The sequence below is a fragment of the Mytilus californianus genome, unplaced genomic scaffold (assembly GCF_021869535.1).
Source record: "Mytilus californianus isolate M0D057914Y unplaced genomic scaffold, xbMytCali1.0.p SCAF_3, whole genome shotgun sequence".
NCBI classification, from domain to species: domain Eukaryota; kingdom Metazoa; phylum Mollusca; class Bivalvia; order Mytilida; family Mytilidae; genus Mytilus; species Mytilus californianus.
This window is the reverse complement of record NW_026262679.1, coordinates 105967398-105986672: the sequence shown is the minus strand read 5'-3', so window position 1 is coordinate 105986672 and position 19275 is coordinate 105967398. Positions and strand designations below refer to the sequence as shown.

The 19275-nt window shown below is 30.7% G+C and overlaps 1 protein-coding gene across 2 annotated transcripts in view; it reads right to left on the bottom strand.

Annotated features, from left to right (window-relative positions):
• Positions 1-334: 334 nt before the first annotated feature.
• The window catches only part of LOC127735679 (FHF complex subunit HOOK interacting protein 2A-like), a 36181-nt gene continuing 17240 nt past the window's right edge, over positions 335-19275 (bottom strand). The window contains exons 5-17 of one of the 2 annotated variants that reach the window (XM_052245936.1): positions 18656-18778; positions 17364-17459; positions 16311-16504; positions 15514-15785; positions 14704-14813; positions 13875-14049; positions 12287-12386; positions 9276-9366; positions 7676-7816; positions 6986-7126; positions 6194-6297; positions 5314-5340; positions 335-1501 (exon numbers count right to left, since the gene is read on the bottom strand). In XM_052245936.1, coding sequence (XP_052101896.1) covers positions 1393-1501; positions 5314-5340; positions 6194-6297; positions 6986-7126; positions 7676-7816; positions 9276-9366; positions 12287-12386; positions 13875-14049; positions 14704-14813; positions 15514-15785; positions 16311-16504; positions 17364-17459; positions 18656-18778 — 1683 coding nt within the window. In that variant the 3' untranslated portion in view covers positions 335-1392. The remainder of the gene's footprint in view (positions 1502-5313; positions 5341-6193; positions 6298-6985; positions 7127-7675; positions 7817-9275; positions 9367-12286; positions 12387-13874; positions 14050-14703; positions 14814-15513; positions 15786-16310; positions 16505-17363; positions 17460-18655; positions 18779-19275) is intronic. The other variant, XM_052245937.1, reaches the window with a different exon arrangement.

Here is a 19275-nt window from a genome sequence, read left to right as displayed (position 1 = left end):
GTACAGTATGGTGATGCAGCCTTTCACCTATCTACGTTCAATAGATTAATAAAAATGCAGCCTCATAATTTGTGTTATGAAAAAAATAAAATAATTTACTATATTTGTTTCCATTTCTTTCATATTTATCTAAATTAAAAACACAGAATTCATACACATACAAAATTTACCTATTACCTATCATAAAAAACACTGGTCAATTAAAAGTTGATTAAACAATGTTTATACAGTATAATCCTTTGTTTGTACAAGTTTTCCTCCTATTCCCACATGAAATTTTAACTTTTCTTACCAGATTTATAAAAAGTGGGAATAGGAGGAATGAACCATCATTTACTTTCAAATTAAAAATGCCTGCCTTTGCATGATCATGCCTTTTTATCAAGGGTATGTTATTATTGTTTACAATGCCCAATAAACATTTGACATGCTGTATGTTGTATCAAAAGCATTTTAATTTTGTAGAATATTTGGGAGAGAAGTATGATGAAAACAGTAACCTCCACCATAACATTTTGCAACTGGAATATCATGTATTCATTTATTATTATGTATTTTGAGATGAAATCCAATTCATATACACAATAAAAAAAAATAGTTTTCCTGGTATTACCTCATTACATTTTTATATCATATATCTTTTTATTTGTAAATAAATCTCATGTTTGTGGCATTTAATATTCAATGATTGCTTTCAAATATATAGTTCATATGATAAACATTAATTTAACTTTTCATGAAACATTCTATAATTGGCAGATATAATATAAAAATTGAGACAATACACAATGTTATAACATAGACTAGTAAAAGAAAAAACACACCACAGCTGTAGTGAAATTTCAAAATAATCATTCAATATGTAAATAAAAAGGTTTAGCAATCCTAGAACTATTTCTTAAACAATAAAAAAACAAAAAACAAAATGCATCACAGTTCAATTCAGGATACAAAAAAGAGACATTTTAATATACAATGAAATCATGAAAAACTAAATTTGTTGGGACAACACAAATGCCTCTGCCTATGAAATGACAGAAAATTTGTGAAAAGTTTGTCATCTAGAACATAGCATGTAGTACTCTCTATCTGCAATTCATCAATGACATACAATAAAATCAGCTCCTACAGGCATAACTAAAAAAAGTCAGGACAACTGTTGGTTTATTAAATGACAGAAAGATTGACATAGGTACCAGTCTATGGCTTGTCCACTGAGTGGAGTAGACATACACATTATTAGAGTTTCTCCTAACTCTTCATATAAACAAATAATAATCAACAGTTCACTGGTTTTCAAGCATGATTCATAACAAACAAATTCAAACAATATGTACATTTTGAAACTTCAAAATAAAAATGATTGGTTAGAGATAAATAAGTCTGTTGTACTCAAGATCTGGACATAACAGCATGGTGTTGTACAAATACAATGGCAGCCATTTCTTTACAGAATTCTTCAAATACAATAATAGCCTCTAATCTGCTCTGACCTTCAAGCCTACAAAAGTGTACAATATATATATGTTTAAAATATAAAGTTGTACATCTGTCAAATGCCCATACTAATATCATTTTTTTTAAATTTTTGAATGGAACATAATGCACAAAAGTGGACAAAATTATAAATGCTGCAGGTTTTAATCTCATTTTGTAATAGTAAGTTTCAAAATTTTTACATTTCTAGATATTTTGTATTTTTTCCTTTAAAGTTTACTGATATATAATCTTCTTGCAACACATTTAATTGGCCTCATTTGGATCCATATGCATGTGATCTATGATGTGACCTCAATTGGAGATAGATTGTGCATGTGCTGAGCATGTCCAGTTATTTTGAAAAGGATGTCAGCTGAAAAAGTGAAATTATGGAAGAAAGCAGGAAAACTGATTCGGCTCACAACAAAATTGATTATTATACAGTTAAAATAATAAAATTTACATTATTTTTTAAACCTATGATATGAAATTAGAAAGGACTAGGAAAATTGTGAATCATGTATTGTATATATTATAATGGAAGATGTATATAATACAAATGGGTTTAATATAATTTGCGACATAATTTTTTTTTAAATGAGACAACATGCATTGACAGAAATATTACCAAAACCAAGCAAGCACTAACAGCAGCATGCAATAATACTTGTGCACAGCTCCATTCTGCTTAGCAGGAAATATTACCTTACACTCACCCAGAGTATCATAGAAAAAAATATATAGATGTTGTGATAACAGTGACACAATTATCATATTTTTGAGACATTCTGATGCATGTAAATAAATTCTATTTTGTCTTTTGATGAAAAAATGGATCAATGACTCAAATGACTGGGTTGAGCAGAGTGTTTCTAAATTAATTGAAAACCGTCTATAATTAATATTTAAATATGTAATAAATGGAGAATGTGTCCATGGGACACAGATGATGCCCCCACTTGCATATAACGTTATAAAGGGACATAACTCAAGAACGGTATAAGTGACTATACCTATATTAGTACTTGATCTTAGTTTTGTGATTATAAGCATTATGTATAAGTTGCATAACATTTGGCTGAAGCAAACTTAAGTAAGAGAGTGGGAACCAAAAATTCATCAATTTTTCCATTTGTAAAGGGTCATAACTCTAGAACGTTAAAAGTGACACCAACAAAAATCCAATTTGATCTATGTTTTGTGGTATTAAGCATTGTGTATAAGATTCATAACATTTGGTTGAGGCAAACTTAAGTTAGAGAACGGAAACAACAAATTCAGCAATTTTTCCATTTGTAAAGGGGCATAACTCTACAAAGGTAAAAGTGCACCACCCAAATTCAAACTTAATCTGTGTTTTGTGGTAATAAGCATTGTGTATAAGTTTCATAACATTTTGTTGAGGCAAACTAAAGTTAGAGAACGGAAACCAATTTCGGGACATACAGACGGACGTACAGACGGAAAGGGTAAAACTTAATGCCCCCTCCGCTACGCCGGGGGCATAAAAAAAATGGATAAAACAATTTTGTTAAACAATAATACTATGCGAGGTGCACAACATCAAAAGGTGCAAACATTTCTGTGAAGTTTCAAGGATCTAAGTTGAAAACTGCAGAAGGAGTTGATTTCAAAAAATTGTATTTTTTTTTTAATTTTGTTAAAAAATGGCTCAAACTTTTCTGTTATAGCAGGTGCTCAACCTAAATAAGTGTAAAATCAGTCCATGAAGTTTCTGGGTTGAAAACTATAGTTGATTACACAAAAATGACACTGTTCTTTGAAAATGTTGCTAAACAATGACTGTTGCCAAGTCTGGAAAAATGGGAGTTTCAAAGATCTTGGTTGAAAACTGTAGGTAGAGTTGTTTATAGAAATAGTTTCCCCATTTTCTTTACCACTTAACTATACAATAAAGGATATGTTGGCTAGAGCATCTCAGTAAACTACAGTTTGAAACTTATTTGTGATACTAATTTGCATAAAGTTTCATAAAACTTCAGTTCTAATGCATGCAGGAAAAGTAAATGTTTTGGAAATGTGACAAAACTGAAATACAGATTGATTTTAAGAAACTGTCATTATAACAAAACAAAAATAAAAATTAAAAAAAAAGATTTCTCAAGCTTAACTGGAACAGAGAACAGTATATAATATTATGGGAATGATCTATGGGATGTTATATCAGGGAAAAAAATGGAAAAGCAAACATAAAAAAAATCTTCTGGTTGACAGTATGGCTTTTCATTATATTTTTAATTTGCATAGATAAAAAAATCTCCTTCATATCTTTAGATGAACTCTGTATAATATAATTATCACATTACAATTTAAAAAACTAACATCTTTTTTGACAGACAATACAAAAGACAATTGCTTTACATATACACAAGCTCAATATCAAAGGATAAATTTTGATTCAGATAGTTGCATGATTATTTCATAAAATGATTCACAACAGTGGAAATTTAATGGTTGTCAAATAAACTGTTGAAACCCTTTATTCCTTCATGGTCATGTTTTGACAACCAAGTCGTATAACACTTTTCTTAATCTTAGGACAGCCAATCTAATCAGAGACCATGCAAAACTGAATCAACCAGAATAAAAGTTTATGAAAGGACTCAGTTAAAAATTACTTGGCATAATGGGAACAATGTCACATTTTTTTAACATACACAAGTTAAAGGTCAATTGATTTTTTTTCTTCAAAAGTGCAGCTAGTTGACAATTTCATATATAGTGATTAAGATGATAACACAATGTTGACTGCTGTACCCCTATTTTTGAAATTTTTACCTATTGTGTCTGTTTGTTTTGTTCACGCATCGTTGTCAATATAATGGAATTTGATGCGACTGTCATACAAGTGAGAGGTTTAGCTAGCTATTAAACCAGGTTCAATCCACCATTTTTTTTCATAAGAAAATGCCTGTACCAAGTCAGGAATATGACAGTTGTTATCCATTAGTTTGATGTGTTTGAGCTTTTGATTGTGCCATTTGATTATGACTTATATCTAGAAATTGACTATGAGGGCCGGTTGAAAACAAAACTTTACGACAAAAGAGATGATTTCAGCTTCCCAATTGTGGATTTAAATTTTAAATCCAAGAGTTCCAAATGGTGAAGTTGAAATCATCACTTTGTAAATTTTACGGACCCCATCACGAGTTGGTTGACCGTTATGGAATATCCGTTTCACAGATGATATGGGAAATGTTCCTTATGTCGTAACTACAATCCCGTTCCCTTTTCACGAATGTGACCTACCTAATTAGACTATTTACCCCTATTTGTGACACTTTTACCTATTGTTTTTGTTTGCTTTGTTCACACATCATTGTCAATATAATGGAATTTAATGCGACTGTCATTCAAGTGAGAGGTTTAGCTAGCTTTAAAACCAGGTTCAATCCACCATTTTCTACATAAGAAAATGCCTGTACCAAGTCACGAATATGACAGTTGTTATCCATTTTTTTGATGTGTTTGTTTTTTTGATTTTGCCATTTGATTGGGGACTTTCTTTTTTGAATTTTCCTCGGAGTTCAGTATTTTTGTGATTTTACTTTATACATCTTAGCCATCCAAGCAATAAGCACAACATCAAAATGATGGCTTCAATGCAAATCAAAATTTTCCACCTACAAATCATGCAAGTATCAGATAAGGCCATAGTGCAGAAAGGAGACAACTGTACTGTTTGTGTAGTTGTTAAAGGGAGATAATAAGCCTGCTATCCATTTTTTTTACCCATGCAAGTATCCCATAACTTAAGGCATAGTGAAGAAGGGTGACAACTGTACAGTTTGTGTAGGAGAAAAAACTTACCTGTTGTCATGCACATTCTGTCTCAAACTGTTATACATAAATGCAGTATATTACAATATTACAACTTAGTTTCTAATTTTCATGCTTTATTCACAATCTTGTCAAAATGCAATTAACTCTGACATGCATAGTTTTACTAATCAATCAAAGATAAAGTACATGCCTAAACCTGTAGGTTATCATGCAATAATTCAACTGAACAAATTCTAAAAGACAATTTCATGAACACTATCTAAATTTACAAGTCAAACAAAGTTTTAAATTCTAAAGTCTGTTATAAATGTTCAAAGGAGGAGGTGCATTAAGGGCTATATTTGGCCTAAAAAAATTGAAGTATTACAAAATTATTAGACTTTTTGAGTTAACATGATTGAAAGGTATGTGCCAAGTTTAAACAGTAAATGCTTTCAAATATTTTGAACATTCATCAAAATTTGTCAATAGATTAACATTTTTTTTTTCTTCACAAAATGGCATTAATGCTTATTTTCTTTACACATATTTGTTGGTGGAAAATATTTAGCTCATGCCAGAGCCAAATCAATATTTACATGGGATGTGTTGGTCATATCATCTAGTTGATACATACATTTGTTCAATATTTTCAAATCAAAAACCTTTTCAAAATTAATCGACCATTAATTTTCACAGTGTCATAACTGCAATTAGTTGCAATATAATGGATCTTAAACTATTTGTTTTTAGTTTTGTATTGTCTATTTCAATATACCAGTACACATAAATGTAAATATTACTCTTCAAATTTCAATGAAAAATGAGGTCAAATAATGCCATTATTGTACCATATCCTTCACTTATCTATTATTGTTTAAAATACAGTTAATTAAGAACAACTTTAGTGTAATTGATAATCAAGTACCTGCTAATTGAAGGCATTACCCCTAACAGACTCTTTCTAGCTATCACCAGTTTTTTGCCTAATTCTGGATCTCTGCCTAGCTGAGTTTTTATTTCATTAGCAACCTGTTAAAATATAATTCAACAAGGTCATTACAATAGAGATCTGAACTCTACATGTTTTATGTAGATGTAATTTTCTTAAATTTCAGAACAAATTGTATTTTTGTGGTTTTAATAATTTCTGCAAACAATACTATATAAGATTTGCATTTTGTTGGACACTAAAATTCAGATTTCCATAAAACCCCAATATATTAATAATGAATCCAAAGTATAAGTTATCTTATATAGCTTTATATAGACCCCTTATATTGGTATAAATATAAGTCAAGGCAATCTTATTTATTTTTATCTTCATTATCATAAAAATATTTCAACTGAAAAAATATCATTCCACAGACTTGATAAAAAAATGTTTGCTAGAAGTAATTTGCTATCAAAACTTGGTAAACTGATATATTGGTTTTTTTTTTAAATCCTGGACCATAAAAAAGGAAAGATTGATACAAAATATTTAGTATAAGACTAGAAATATCTCATCTGAAGACCATATCTATTTTTTTATATTGAAGTTTTAATTTGGTTCATTAGATCTGTTCCATAAAAACATACATAGGGAAAGCTCTTTGAAATCTTAATCATGGGTGGGGGTCAAATACAGTGAAAATATACTTCTATAGGTGGTTATCCCATTTGGAAATATGTGTTTGGTTTATTATCTTATGATTGTGGCCTGTTATCTATTTCTTACCTTTTGTAGTACATTAAATAGAGATTTAGCATTGTCTTTAAGACAAAGGTATGGATCCATAAAGAATTCCTGTAGGTTTGGATGTGGTATGGATGCTAATTTGGCTATCACTGATGTCAGTTGTAGATTTATAGTGTAACTCTGAAAATTACAAATGTACAGTAAATTAAAAACTATCAAAAAATTGAAGAAAAAAATATTTCCATTGTGAATGTATTAGATTTTACTGAATTTCATAAAGTGGCCTAGGTTCTGCTCAGAATTTTTAAAGAATTGGTAACAATGTTTGTCATATCTTTGGTGTGAAAAGGTTTCATGACAGGGTGAATGTATGTTGGTTTGAAGTTGCTATGATCATAAAGTTCTTTATCGAGTAACAATTGACAGAATTAACAGGCAAACTTCTTTGACTCCAGGATAGGTTTCCATACTTATTTTCATAGATATTTGTTTCCATATTCATCCAAGTCTTGATGTCTTCAAATCTATATATTTTCACAATTTGTTTTCATAATTATAATAAAGAGAAATACAATTTTTACTAATTCATAAAGATTTATAAATGGCATGATTTTTCTAATCAAGAAAGTCATTCTAATAAATCTCTGCAAAATATAAGTTAGTTTATACATGTAGTACAAAATCAGAACTTCAGGTATAAAACAGTCTAAAGCTGTCAATCCCACTGACCTGGTCTAAGAGTCTGGACAGTTTGTCTAAAATCATCCTAAGGAATGATCCCTCATAGAATGTGCTCATGTGATAAACCTCTGATGTAACTGGTTCTTTAGGCCATGACCAAGGATGGCACATTTCACACATATCACTGTACTGAAATACAGAAATATAGTATTTATTACACCCTGTGCATAAGAACATAGGAATTAACTTCAATTTCACATTTAATTTTTTTACATGTTAATGAGTTTTTGAAATTTTGTTTTCATTTAAAATTGAAGAGAAAAAGGAGAATTCATATCATAAATAGAACCTATTAGCCATTTCAGCATCTAATGCATGCTAGGTAATAGTTTCAAAAGCGTATACCGGATACCACAACTTTGTGATTGGATAACAATATCCTAAACGATGTAAATGCTATCAATAATGGGATAGTATTTCATTTTGGATTACAAACAATGAAATTCCACATGTTCCTTTAGATTCTGAAAGGCGAATTGAAGTTTTTTTATTGAAGGTTTTGAATATTCCCTCAAGTCAGTCCTAGATTTTTTTTTAATTTTCGATATAGTAACATTATCCTTACAAAAATATTCTGACCTATAGTGAAGGTTAATCAAAGGAGCATTAGCTAGGAATTCAACAAAATAATCATATATGAATATTTTTTGTTTCAAACATTTATAAAAGCAGAATATAGAAAAACATTTCCCTATATTAGCAGTCAGTTTGGTTCAATTTCAACAAAATAAGCTAAAAAATGTTACTGGTGTATTATTGACTTGCAAGTCAATAATTCAACTCATTTGAATCTGTATTCATGCAACTTTTTAATATGATCTTTAGAGGAGAAAGTTGCATGTGTGATAATCATGTTGCTCATTCATGAAAAAGAAAAGAATGTCAACATTGAAAAGTGAAACAAGGGAGCAACCAGGAATAACCATTTCGTTGACTGATCCGGCCCACAAAAAATCATTCTTAATACAGGTAAACCGATGATTTACATATATTTTTGTGCATGTGCTCACTATCTATTAATAAATATATTTATGTTTATATCTGGTTTCACAACCTATGGCAGTCTTCGGAGGTCATCTTAGATGGCCACTGCTCTAAAATATGTACGCAAGGCTGTAACACTATAGCAAGCCCATGCATTGTTAATTGTTTCTTTTGGACTTTTTGTAAATTGGATATTCATTTTAGTATGTTATAAATAAAATATAAGAATTTGGGTCAAATCGATGAACATGAATTTGGCAGCTAATGCCCCTTAAAATTGGATTTCTTGTATATTAATAAGACAAGCATAAAATATCTCTATTGTGCAACACATTTCACAAATTTAAAACCTATGTACTCAAAGTGGAACAAAACAGTTAATTATTATTTAAGACATTGCAAGCAGCATTAAGAACACAATATTATTAAAATCTTGAATTAAACACTGCTGAATTTAACGGTAATTTAAGAAATATAAGTTTTAAAGGTTTCAGTTTGACAGTGACACCAAGAATATGGTTCCCTTAAACAGAATATGATAAATCCAAACTTTGTTAACTAGAAAAAATGCAGAATATTGACAAAATAGTTATTAAAAGAGTACCTGTTTGTGGGCATCTTTGAGGTACATATCATACCCACTATCAGCTGTTTGGTAACTGGACTTCAGATCTTCTGGTAGCAATGAGAAATAACTGAAAGTAAATGTATATGTTTTGTTATCTATTCTGGTCAAAATCATTTTTTTTCTGTAGTATATAACAAAATGCTCCGCAGGGCGCAGCTTGATACGACCGCAGAGGTCGAACCCTGAACAGTTGGGGGAAGTATGGACACAACATTCAAGCTTGATACAGCTTTGGATTTGGATTGTGATTAAATATTTGACACAGCATAGGTTTCTAACACAGATTGAATGTGGTCTAAGAACTTAAAAATTTTAAATTGGACATTCACCTATTATGGTCCAATATCCAAAATCTAAATACATGGTTAGATTCAGCATATCAAAGAACCCCAAGAATTCAATTTTTGATGAAATCAAACAAAGTTTAATTTTGGACCCTTTTGACCTCAATGTGGACAAAGTTGATAACGGGGCCCAAAAATCAAAAATCTAAATACATGGTTAGATTCAGCATATCAAAGAACCCCATATATTCAATTTTTGTTGAAATCAAACAAAGTTTAATTTTGGACCCCGATTTGGACCAACTTGAAAACTGGGCCCATAATCAAAAATCTAAATACATGTTTAGATTCAGCATATCAAAGAACCCTAAGAATTCAATTTTTGTTAAAATCAAACTAAGTTTAATTTTGGACCCTTTGGACCTTAATGTAGACCAATTTGAAAACGGAACCAAAATTTAAGAATCTAAATACACAGTTAGATTCGGCATATCAAAGAACCCCAATAATTCAATTTTTGATGAAATCAAACAAAGTTTAATTTTGGACCCTTTGGACCTCAATGTGGACCAATTTAAAAACGGGCCCCAAAATCCAAAAACTAAATACACGGTTAGATTCAGCATATTAAAGAACCCCATGAAATCAAGAATAAAACCCCATTGAAATTGGTCAAGAAATAAGCAATTTATAGGAAGTATCTTCTTTTGCACAATCCTGTGCTATTAAATATTTCTTGCTATTGCGCAATACTGTACAATTGACAATTTCTTGCTATTGCGCAATATTGTGCTATTGGATATTTCTTGCTATTGCGCAATACTGTGCAATTGAAGATTTCTTGCTATTGCGCAATACTGTGCAATTGAAGATTTCTTGCTATTGTGCAATACTGTGCAATTGAAAATTTCTTGCTATTGCACAATACTTATTATATAATAATTTACACATCCTGTTTGGTGTGTATCTCCTACCATATCATTATTATTTGATTTTAAATATAAATCAGAAATAACCAACTTAAAATGGAAAATTTTAAAAGAAACAAAAAAGGAAAAAAAGAAAAAAAAGGAAAAAAAAATAAATCCCCCCCCAAAATTTTTTGAACCCCCATTATGATTCATCACCCCCAAACTCAATCCCAGCCTTCCCTTTGTGGTATGGTACCTTGCAGTACAATTTCAGAGAGATCCATACACTTGAACACAAGTTATTGTCTGGAAACTAGAAAAAAATGTGTTTTTTGGCCCCTTTTTGGCCCCAAATTCCTAAACGTTTAGGGCAATTACCCCCAAACTCAAACCCAGCTTTCCCTTTGTGATATGGAACCTTGTAGTACAATTTCAGAAAGATCCATACACTTACACACAAGTTATTGTCATGAAACTAGAAAAATGCTTGTTTTTTGCCCCTTTTTTGGCCCCTAATTCCTAAAATTTGGAGGCAATTACCCCCAAAATCAATCCCAGCATTCCTTTAGTGATATGGAACCTTGTGGTACAATGTCAGAGAGATCCATACACTTACACACAAGTTATGTCTGGAAGTTACAAAAATGCTTATTTTTGGCCCCTTTTTGGCCCCTAATTCCTTTACTGTTATTACCATAACCCCCAAAATCAATCCCAACCTTCCTTTTGTGGTATTGAACCTTGTGGTAAAATTTCATAAAGATCCATTCACTTAAACTAAAGTTAGAGTGCGAAAACCAATGTGTCTTCGGACGACGCAGGACGACGCCAACGTCATACCAATATACGACCACAAAAATTTTTTTGCGGTCGTATAAAAACTGACCACAGCATTATATCAAAGTCCTCATTTTCTTAACAAGTAAAACGAAATATTTCTTTTAAATGTTTAAATGCTACAAAGTAACAAATGATGAAAATATTGATTGCCATTCAATATTTCAATGAAAATAGCATCTATTCATTCTCTTTTTCCTAAAATTTGCTGGTAGCAAGAGGCATTTAATTTAACTTTTCTTTTTGACAGCATTTTCATTCAGACCATATTAGCCATTTTCTTTGAGAAAATAATAAAAGAACCCCAACCCCTTCATTTTAAAACTAAATTCCACAACTGAACAACAGAATTTGCAAAGTTCTGGGAAAAGGACAAAAGCTCCCCATTTATAATCACAGTATTTTAGATATTTCATGATGTAGATATTTCATGTTCTAATATTTGTATTTCTTTGTCTAGTTATTTTTTAATTTCCAAATAAAAATGAAGACACATACTTTGATGTGTTGATACAAAACTAAACTACTTGTAATGTGCCTTAATACACAATGCTTTATTAATAAATTTGTTAAATTCATATCTAGTCTATATATTGCATAAGTGAAAGGATGATATGTAATTATAACTACAGGAGCTTTTGTCCTAGGGAGAGGGGGACTTTTATTTAGGAAGCTTTTGTCTGGGGAAATATTTGGTCTGTAAATATTCCATTAGTTGTTTACACGATCTTGTCTCCTCATCAGCATTAATCACAACCGAAAATGGTATTCAGCATACTTCATTATTCCATTAGTTGGTTACACGATCTTGTCTCCTCATCAGCATTAATCACAACTGAAAACGGTATTCACCATACTTCATTATTCCATTAGTTTATTACACGATCTTGTCTCCTCATCAGCATTAATCACAACTGAAAACAGTATTCAAAAACATAATATAAATCAAACTTACCTATTAACAATTTTATGCACCTCTATCCTGTTCCTACTAGTGGAAGGCACAGGACTGGAAGATGTTGATGAAAGTGGAGTGGACTTTTCTGATGTTGAATCTAAAAATGTAAAAAGATAAATATTGTAAAAAAGAAATCTTAAGACAAAAACTAATTACTAATGTTGTCAAATAGGACATTTTTACTTCAGGATGTATTCTTCTTTCATTTCAGTCTCATTGAAATCTCGTTCTGGAATTATTTCCAAAACATGTGATACAAGTGGAAAATATCAATGAATTTAAAAAATGTTATAATCAAACTTAATTCTGTGAAAAAATTGTGTATTTACAATGAATAGTTTTTGAGTAATCAATTTTTCAAATTTTATTACCAATCAAGTCAGTCTTTTTAGCCAAAATTGTGAGAAAATGGGTGAGGGGTACAAGAAATGATTTACCAGAAACATGTACATCCCGTATCACTTTTTTCTTTTCAAATTTCTTAGATATGTATTTTTTCAATCATTTATAACAAAGAAGTTGAAATAATATGCATTTTGTTCCTTAAACAGAGAAAAATCACAAATTTACAAAATTGACAGCATGGTAAATTTAAAAAAAAAAAAGCATCAAAATATGATAAAACTTTCTTATATTAACACCTACCTATAGTTTTTTTAAGTTAAATTTATTCCGATTGGTCCACTTCATCTTTATTGAAAGTATGAAAAAAAGTTTAATTGTGGAACTGTGATTTGTTTCACGAAAATGGCCCAAAAACAGGTAAAAATTGATGAAAAATGGGAAAATCGTCAAAATTGGGTACTTTCAAAGGGCCGTAACAAAAAAAGAAGTGCACCACCATATGATTTTTTCTTCACCAATTATTTTTTTACAGTCATAGAAACCCCAAAATCAGGTTAAGAAAAAAAGTTTAATTCTAGAAATTTTTGGCTCCTCAGAGGTGTACATCCTTAACTGCCTAATCAGATAATCTTTCAATGGATTAACCAGTTAACCAGTATTAATGATGACGTTCTACAATACTTTACAAATGCGTATCATTAATTTTGATAAGATTGCAATTGTTCAAAGTGTATTTATTTTACACATAGTTTAAATTATGTTTACTTCATATTTTGCCTAATCTGATTAGTACAGATCCTATGTCCAAGCTTTGCTTACAAGGATCTAAAAATACCCTGTTCTATTTTCTGTTTTAAAGACCTTTTGGAATCCTTTGGTTTTGTTTGATTAATACACAACTTCAAAAAATTTGAAGGCTGAATAATTACCAGAACAGAAAGTAAAACAGAGTGTTATCAGGAAGATATGATACCTCAATGGGTCACTAAGAGCTGATCAGCCTTTGATTTCAGGAAGATATGATACCTCAATAGGTCACTAAGAACTGATCAGCCTTTGATTATGACTAAATGTTTAACTAAATTTTTGTTAAAAAGTAGCAAATAACTGTTTTTTATTTGACATTGTCAGGGACTAATACCTTGTTTCTCAACTCCATGCAAACACACTACAAGGAGGCCACCAATGAGAATAAATATGTAAATTGTCTTGAAGAATTCCCTCCCTTTATTAAACATACCTGAAGACTGAGATTCTATTTCTTCTTTAGTTCTGGAATCCTCAACCTTGACCATGACAGTGTCTTCTGTGTAATAATCTCGACCAATCAGATTCCTCAGCACCAGGTTATAAATAATAAATTCATTGTCTTTTTGTAACAGCATATCAAATAACTTCAGACTGGCTAAACTTAACTGAAATATACAACAAATTATTAAATTGACTTTCTTCAATGATTTTTTTCTTATAAAAAATCGTTCTGGCAATCATTACATAATATAAATGGTTCCTTGATAATATTTAAAAAAAAATGTAAATTACACCTGAATATGATTTTACATTAAAACAAAACTTTGTTATTTTTTTTCAGAAATAATATTCAGAACTATAATAATTTGACTTTTATCACAATGTAGCCTGTGTTGAAAATTAAAACAATTTGCTAGTGTAGTTTGGTTCTCTTGCATCTATGATAATCATAAACACTACCTCAAATCTGCTGGCACATTCCTCATAGAAAATTTAATGAAAAAAATACTACAGATCAGAACTGGACAAAATATGAAAAAATAAAATAATAACTTCGTTTTAAAAATTTTGTTATTCAAGTCTTTGTTATGTGCAAAGTGATATTGTTTTGAAACATTAATAAGTCAACTAAATTAGTAATGCTATTGTGAAAGGAAAATCTGATTAAGATAGACACCCGTAACATAAGATATGACTACAAATCATATAAAAAGCATTTAAATTTAATTTGGTTTTATAACTTGCTTTCAAAACAGAGTATGTGTTAAGACACTTTGAAGCTTTTTAAATACAAAAAAAAAATATTCTTAAAAGCTAACCTCTTCTGAAAGATGATCACATCTGTCTATCAAACGCCTTCTTACTCTCCATTTATCAGTTCCTTCTACTTCTGGAAGCATGTCATCTCCCAAAATAAATTTACAAAACTCTACAAATAAAATTAGCTATCAATATCAATGCATCAAAGACCCATGTGTTGAAGACCCACTGGTGCCCTCGGGCTGTTTTCTGCTCTTTGGTCAGGGGTTGTTGTCTCTTTGACGCATTCCCTGTTTCCATTCTTTCTCAATTTTATCTTAATTTAAATACTTGACAGCACACAGGTGAAACATTGCTTTTGAACATTTTCAAATGTAAAAGTATATATTTTTTTTTTATCAAAATAAATTTCCAGGGAGTTTTCTTGTTTTATGATACATAATAGATTATAAATGATAAAAGCATAATTCTTACTAAAAAGAAATGATTTGGAATGTTCTTGTCAATTTTCCATAACAAACTCATAACATTTATATCTACACAACTTTTGTAACAAATTAAAAAAGGGTGTAGTTGAACCAAATTCTATACAGACTTGTATGCAGAATTTAACAAAACCACAAAATAAAGTATCACACAAATTCATTTTTCATTGATCAACAAAAATTGGTACCCACTTCAATAAATGTATCCAGAGTATACACTTCAACACACATAAATTTTAGGAGAGCTTTGTGAAACAGTCCAACGTCAATGATGACAAGTGAAAGACACATTCAAAATAACAATCTTCCCGTAAACAACTTTTCTACAACATTCACCCCCAATAAAAACATGCAAAGTATAAGAAGGCAGTTTTAAATGCATACCTGCCAATAAGGGGTGTGAACATACTGTCCGCAGACATCTTGTAAGGTAGGCAGTTGCTAGAACAGCTCCAGTTTCTGAGGTCTGTAGCAGTGATGGTTCCATAATAACATCTAGGAATGTCTCTCGTATTGATTTTGACAAAGCTTTGGCTACGTAGGGATTAGCTACACCAATCAGTTGATCACAATAATCTAGCCATGAGAGGAAGGATATCAGATGGCGTTTCCCTAAAAATGATTGTTGGTCTTCACTTTCTGTAATAATGTCTAACCTGTAAAACAAAGGTTTTCATCAACTTCAAATGAATTGATAAGTATTTTCATCTAAACTAGAATATGTGTCAAAAAGACACCATACCCTGCTTGCACTATCCTATGTCCACGTTCAGTGAAGCATGGAATCAGGGTCAAAATTGTTAATTGTCATATAATTTAAAAAATTTAACTATAACAATGAACATGTGTTTAAAGTTTCAAGTTAATGTTACCAGAACTTCATGAAAACCACCTCAACTAAAAACTAAAACCTGTTACCGGACAGTATAATGGACACACACAGGAACAGACCAGAAAACATAATGCCCCTCTACTATCATAGGCAGGACAAAACAAAATATTATTTTAATGTTTATTTCGACCTATCGCTTTCTTGAAATCATGCAATTAACCCATACAATTCATGGATTTACTATCCATGTTGGCCTATACCAGAATTTAGTGCCAGCATAGAAAAAGTGAAATACTAGAATTGTGTTCCTGTAACTATTTATTTACATAAATGCATTAAAATTACATACCCCCATTTTGCTTCCACCATGTCTAATTCACTTGGATGGACATTTGATGGAAGTTTGAGGTAAGATTCTATCAAACGCTGACTGAGTTGTGTACAAAATTCTGTGTCATTCACCATGGTAACAGCAGCATTTTGTTCTGGAAGACTGGCACATAACATCAAACCTTCACACGATTTCACAGCTACTCGACTATCCTATAATTAAATAGCAAGCATTCTTAATTATCTTAGTGGAAATTTTTTTAATTATATTTCTGTATTTCCAAAAGCAAACTTTATAGTTTAAATTATACTGTTGCTGTTTAACCACAATTTCTAATATTTTTGGGATGTTTTATGATGCCTTTGAATCTCTGACAATTTTTAGATGATTGATCAAGCAGATAATTGCATTTGATGAATACATTTTACCAAAGACAAATAATGGTTTTACAGAACTAACTAGATATCATTGAGATGGGAGCCATCTCTGTGGTCCCGCTGTGAATAATGTGTGTTAAAAAATTTGTATCTTTATCATTGGACATGGGGTTGTCCACTGAAACCAAAGTTTTTGACCTTGACCTTTGACCTAGGAAGTTGTACAAAAATTATGACACACCCTCTGGTGTTAGTTAATATACATGTCAAGTATAAACTTTGAAATCATAACGGTTCTCTAGATATAGAGCGGACACAATTTGTTAAGGACGGACGGACGGACAGCAGACGGACGGACAGACTGATCACTAAAGGGCGTCCGCCATTCGGCGGGGCCCTAATAAAACACCATTATAATAAGTAAATATAAGTACACATGTAATTAAAAACAAAATAAACTGAATTGATACCCTTTTAGGGTCTAAGGACAAAATTGAATACTTACATCTGTGACAAAGTGTTTCCTTAAGTATATAATAGACAGAATTAGATATGAATATGAAAAAAGCTTTGAACATTTAACAGTTACTCAAGATCTCTCATGACAAGAACCTTGACTAAGTTGACCACATATATTGGGTCTCTTCTAATTATTGAGGTTTGCCTGTATTATCTAATATTATTTTTAACTCACAGCACTGTTAGATAAGGCAAGTAATGATTGAACTAAACTAAAATCACTTTTTGGCACTGGATCACTAGAATCTGTACTTGGTTTGTCTTTTGGCACCTACAATAAACAATCAATCAAATTATAAAAAGAAACTATAGAGTAATCATGATACACTTCAACAAACGCCTGCTTTTCAGGTTTTAGTCTTAATTTAGCAGAGTATTCACTTCAACAAAAACCTGCTTTTCAGGTTTTAGTCTTAATTTAGCAGAGTATTCACTTCAACAAAAGCCTGCTTTTCAGGTTTTAGTCTTAATTTAGCAAAGTATTCACTTCAACAAAAGCCTGCTTTTCAGGTTTTAGTCTTAATCTAGCAGAGTATTGTTAATTCTAAATCTGTAAGTTTTATGCATATAACAAGTCACGATAAAAGTTGACTGGTTGAATGCTCATGACTCAGGGTCGAAAATTTTTAAATCTAACTATACTGTTTTCACCGATTGTTGAAAGCGGTATGGTGACTTACAGGTACTTACATCTTCTTCATTTGGTCTATGACGGATAGTTGTTTCAATGGCAATCATACCACATCTTCTTATTTTCATTTGGTAGTGTGTATTCTTTTTCATATTTATATCAACATGACACTTTAGTTGTCTGCTGTTTGTTTTATCAGTGATGACATATTACTAGTTTTAGCCAAATTAACAAATTCTATGCATTTGTATGGTCTATCTCCTTCTGAAAATCAATGTTCGACCAAAATCAAATTGTTTAAAAAGATGTATATGGGTCAGATACACATCCTTACAAAAAATGATGGGGATTCTTGTATGTGGCCAATGTTGTTTGAAGCATAAACTTATAAAATTTAGGCAGAATTTTTGTCAAATTAAGATTTTCTTTATTAGAGTGCACAATTATAATTGTACTAATGCATCAGAGCTTGCTGAATTTGTATTTGTCATACATTTTTACATATTGTCATCAAAGTTTTATTTTTATTACTTAAATTAAATTTCACTGAATTCTAGGGCCAATATGGACCATTTGTGAACTTTTTGCTCCTAAACATAATATGACATAATCAATCTTATCTGTATATAAAAATGTTTTGGGATAAAATAGAAAATATACAACAACAAAAAACATGCAAAAGATTTATTTCTAGAGAAACTATCAGTGATATCTCCAAATATAGGTTGCTTATAAAATATTCATAATTTATGAGGGATTTTGTAAGAATTATAGGAATTAATTGCAGTCATTACTGCATTTATGACAAGCACACAGACATCTTCCCTAATATTTACCTCTATAAAAAAATTGACTAGATATGGATCTGTTTTAACGATTGCACACACAGTACATAAAAACTGGATTTCTTCCGTCTCAGATGGACCAGCTTTTACTTCACCACAGGACTTAATCAATCTCTGTAAAAAAAATAATCATGAATAAATCAGGCTAAAAAAGTATTCTCATTAGAATAACGAGATAATGAATATATCAGGTTAAAAAAGAAATATTGCTACTGGAATAACTGGATGCGTTAAAATCTATGTAATAAAAATAAGGTATAAGGGGCACATATATATACCAAAGGTACTCTCATAATCTCATTGCTAATTTGAACTGAATACATGTATACTCTCATATTTACAAATAAAAGTGACTAATCAATATATGTTATGTAAGAATCTTATTGTAACAAAATAAAATTGCATTGTAAAAGATATTATCTCACATGAATGATATCTAATCTTAAGCAACATTCATGTAAAATAAATCTTCAAAGACTCAAATATTATTATGTTGCAAGACATATTCCATACCTCAATGATAATATGTTGTATTAGGGTACCTGCAGACAAGGCCCCAAACAATAACATTTTGATATGTTTTTCATTTGGAAATCCAACATAAACCCCAA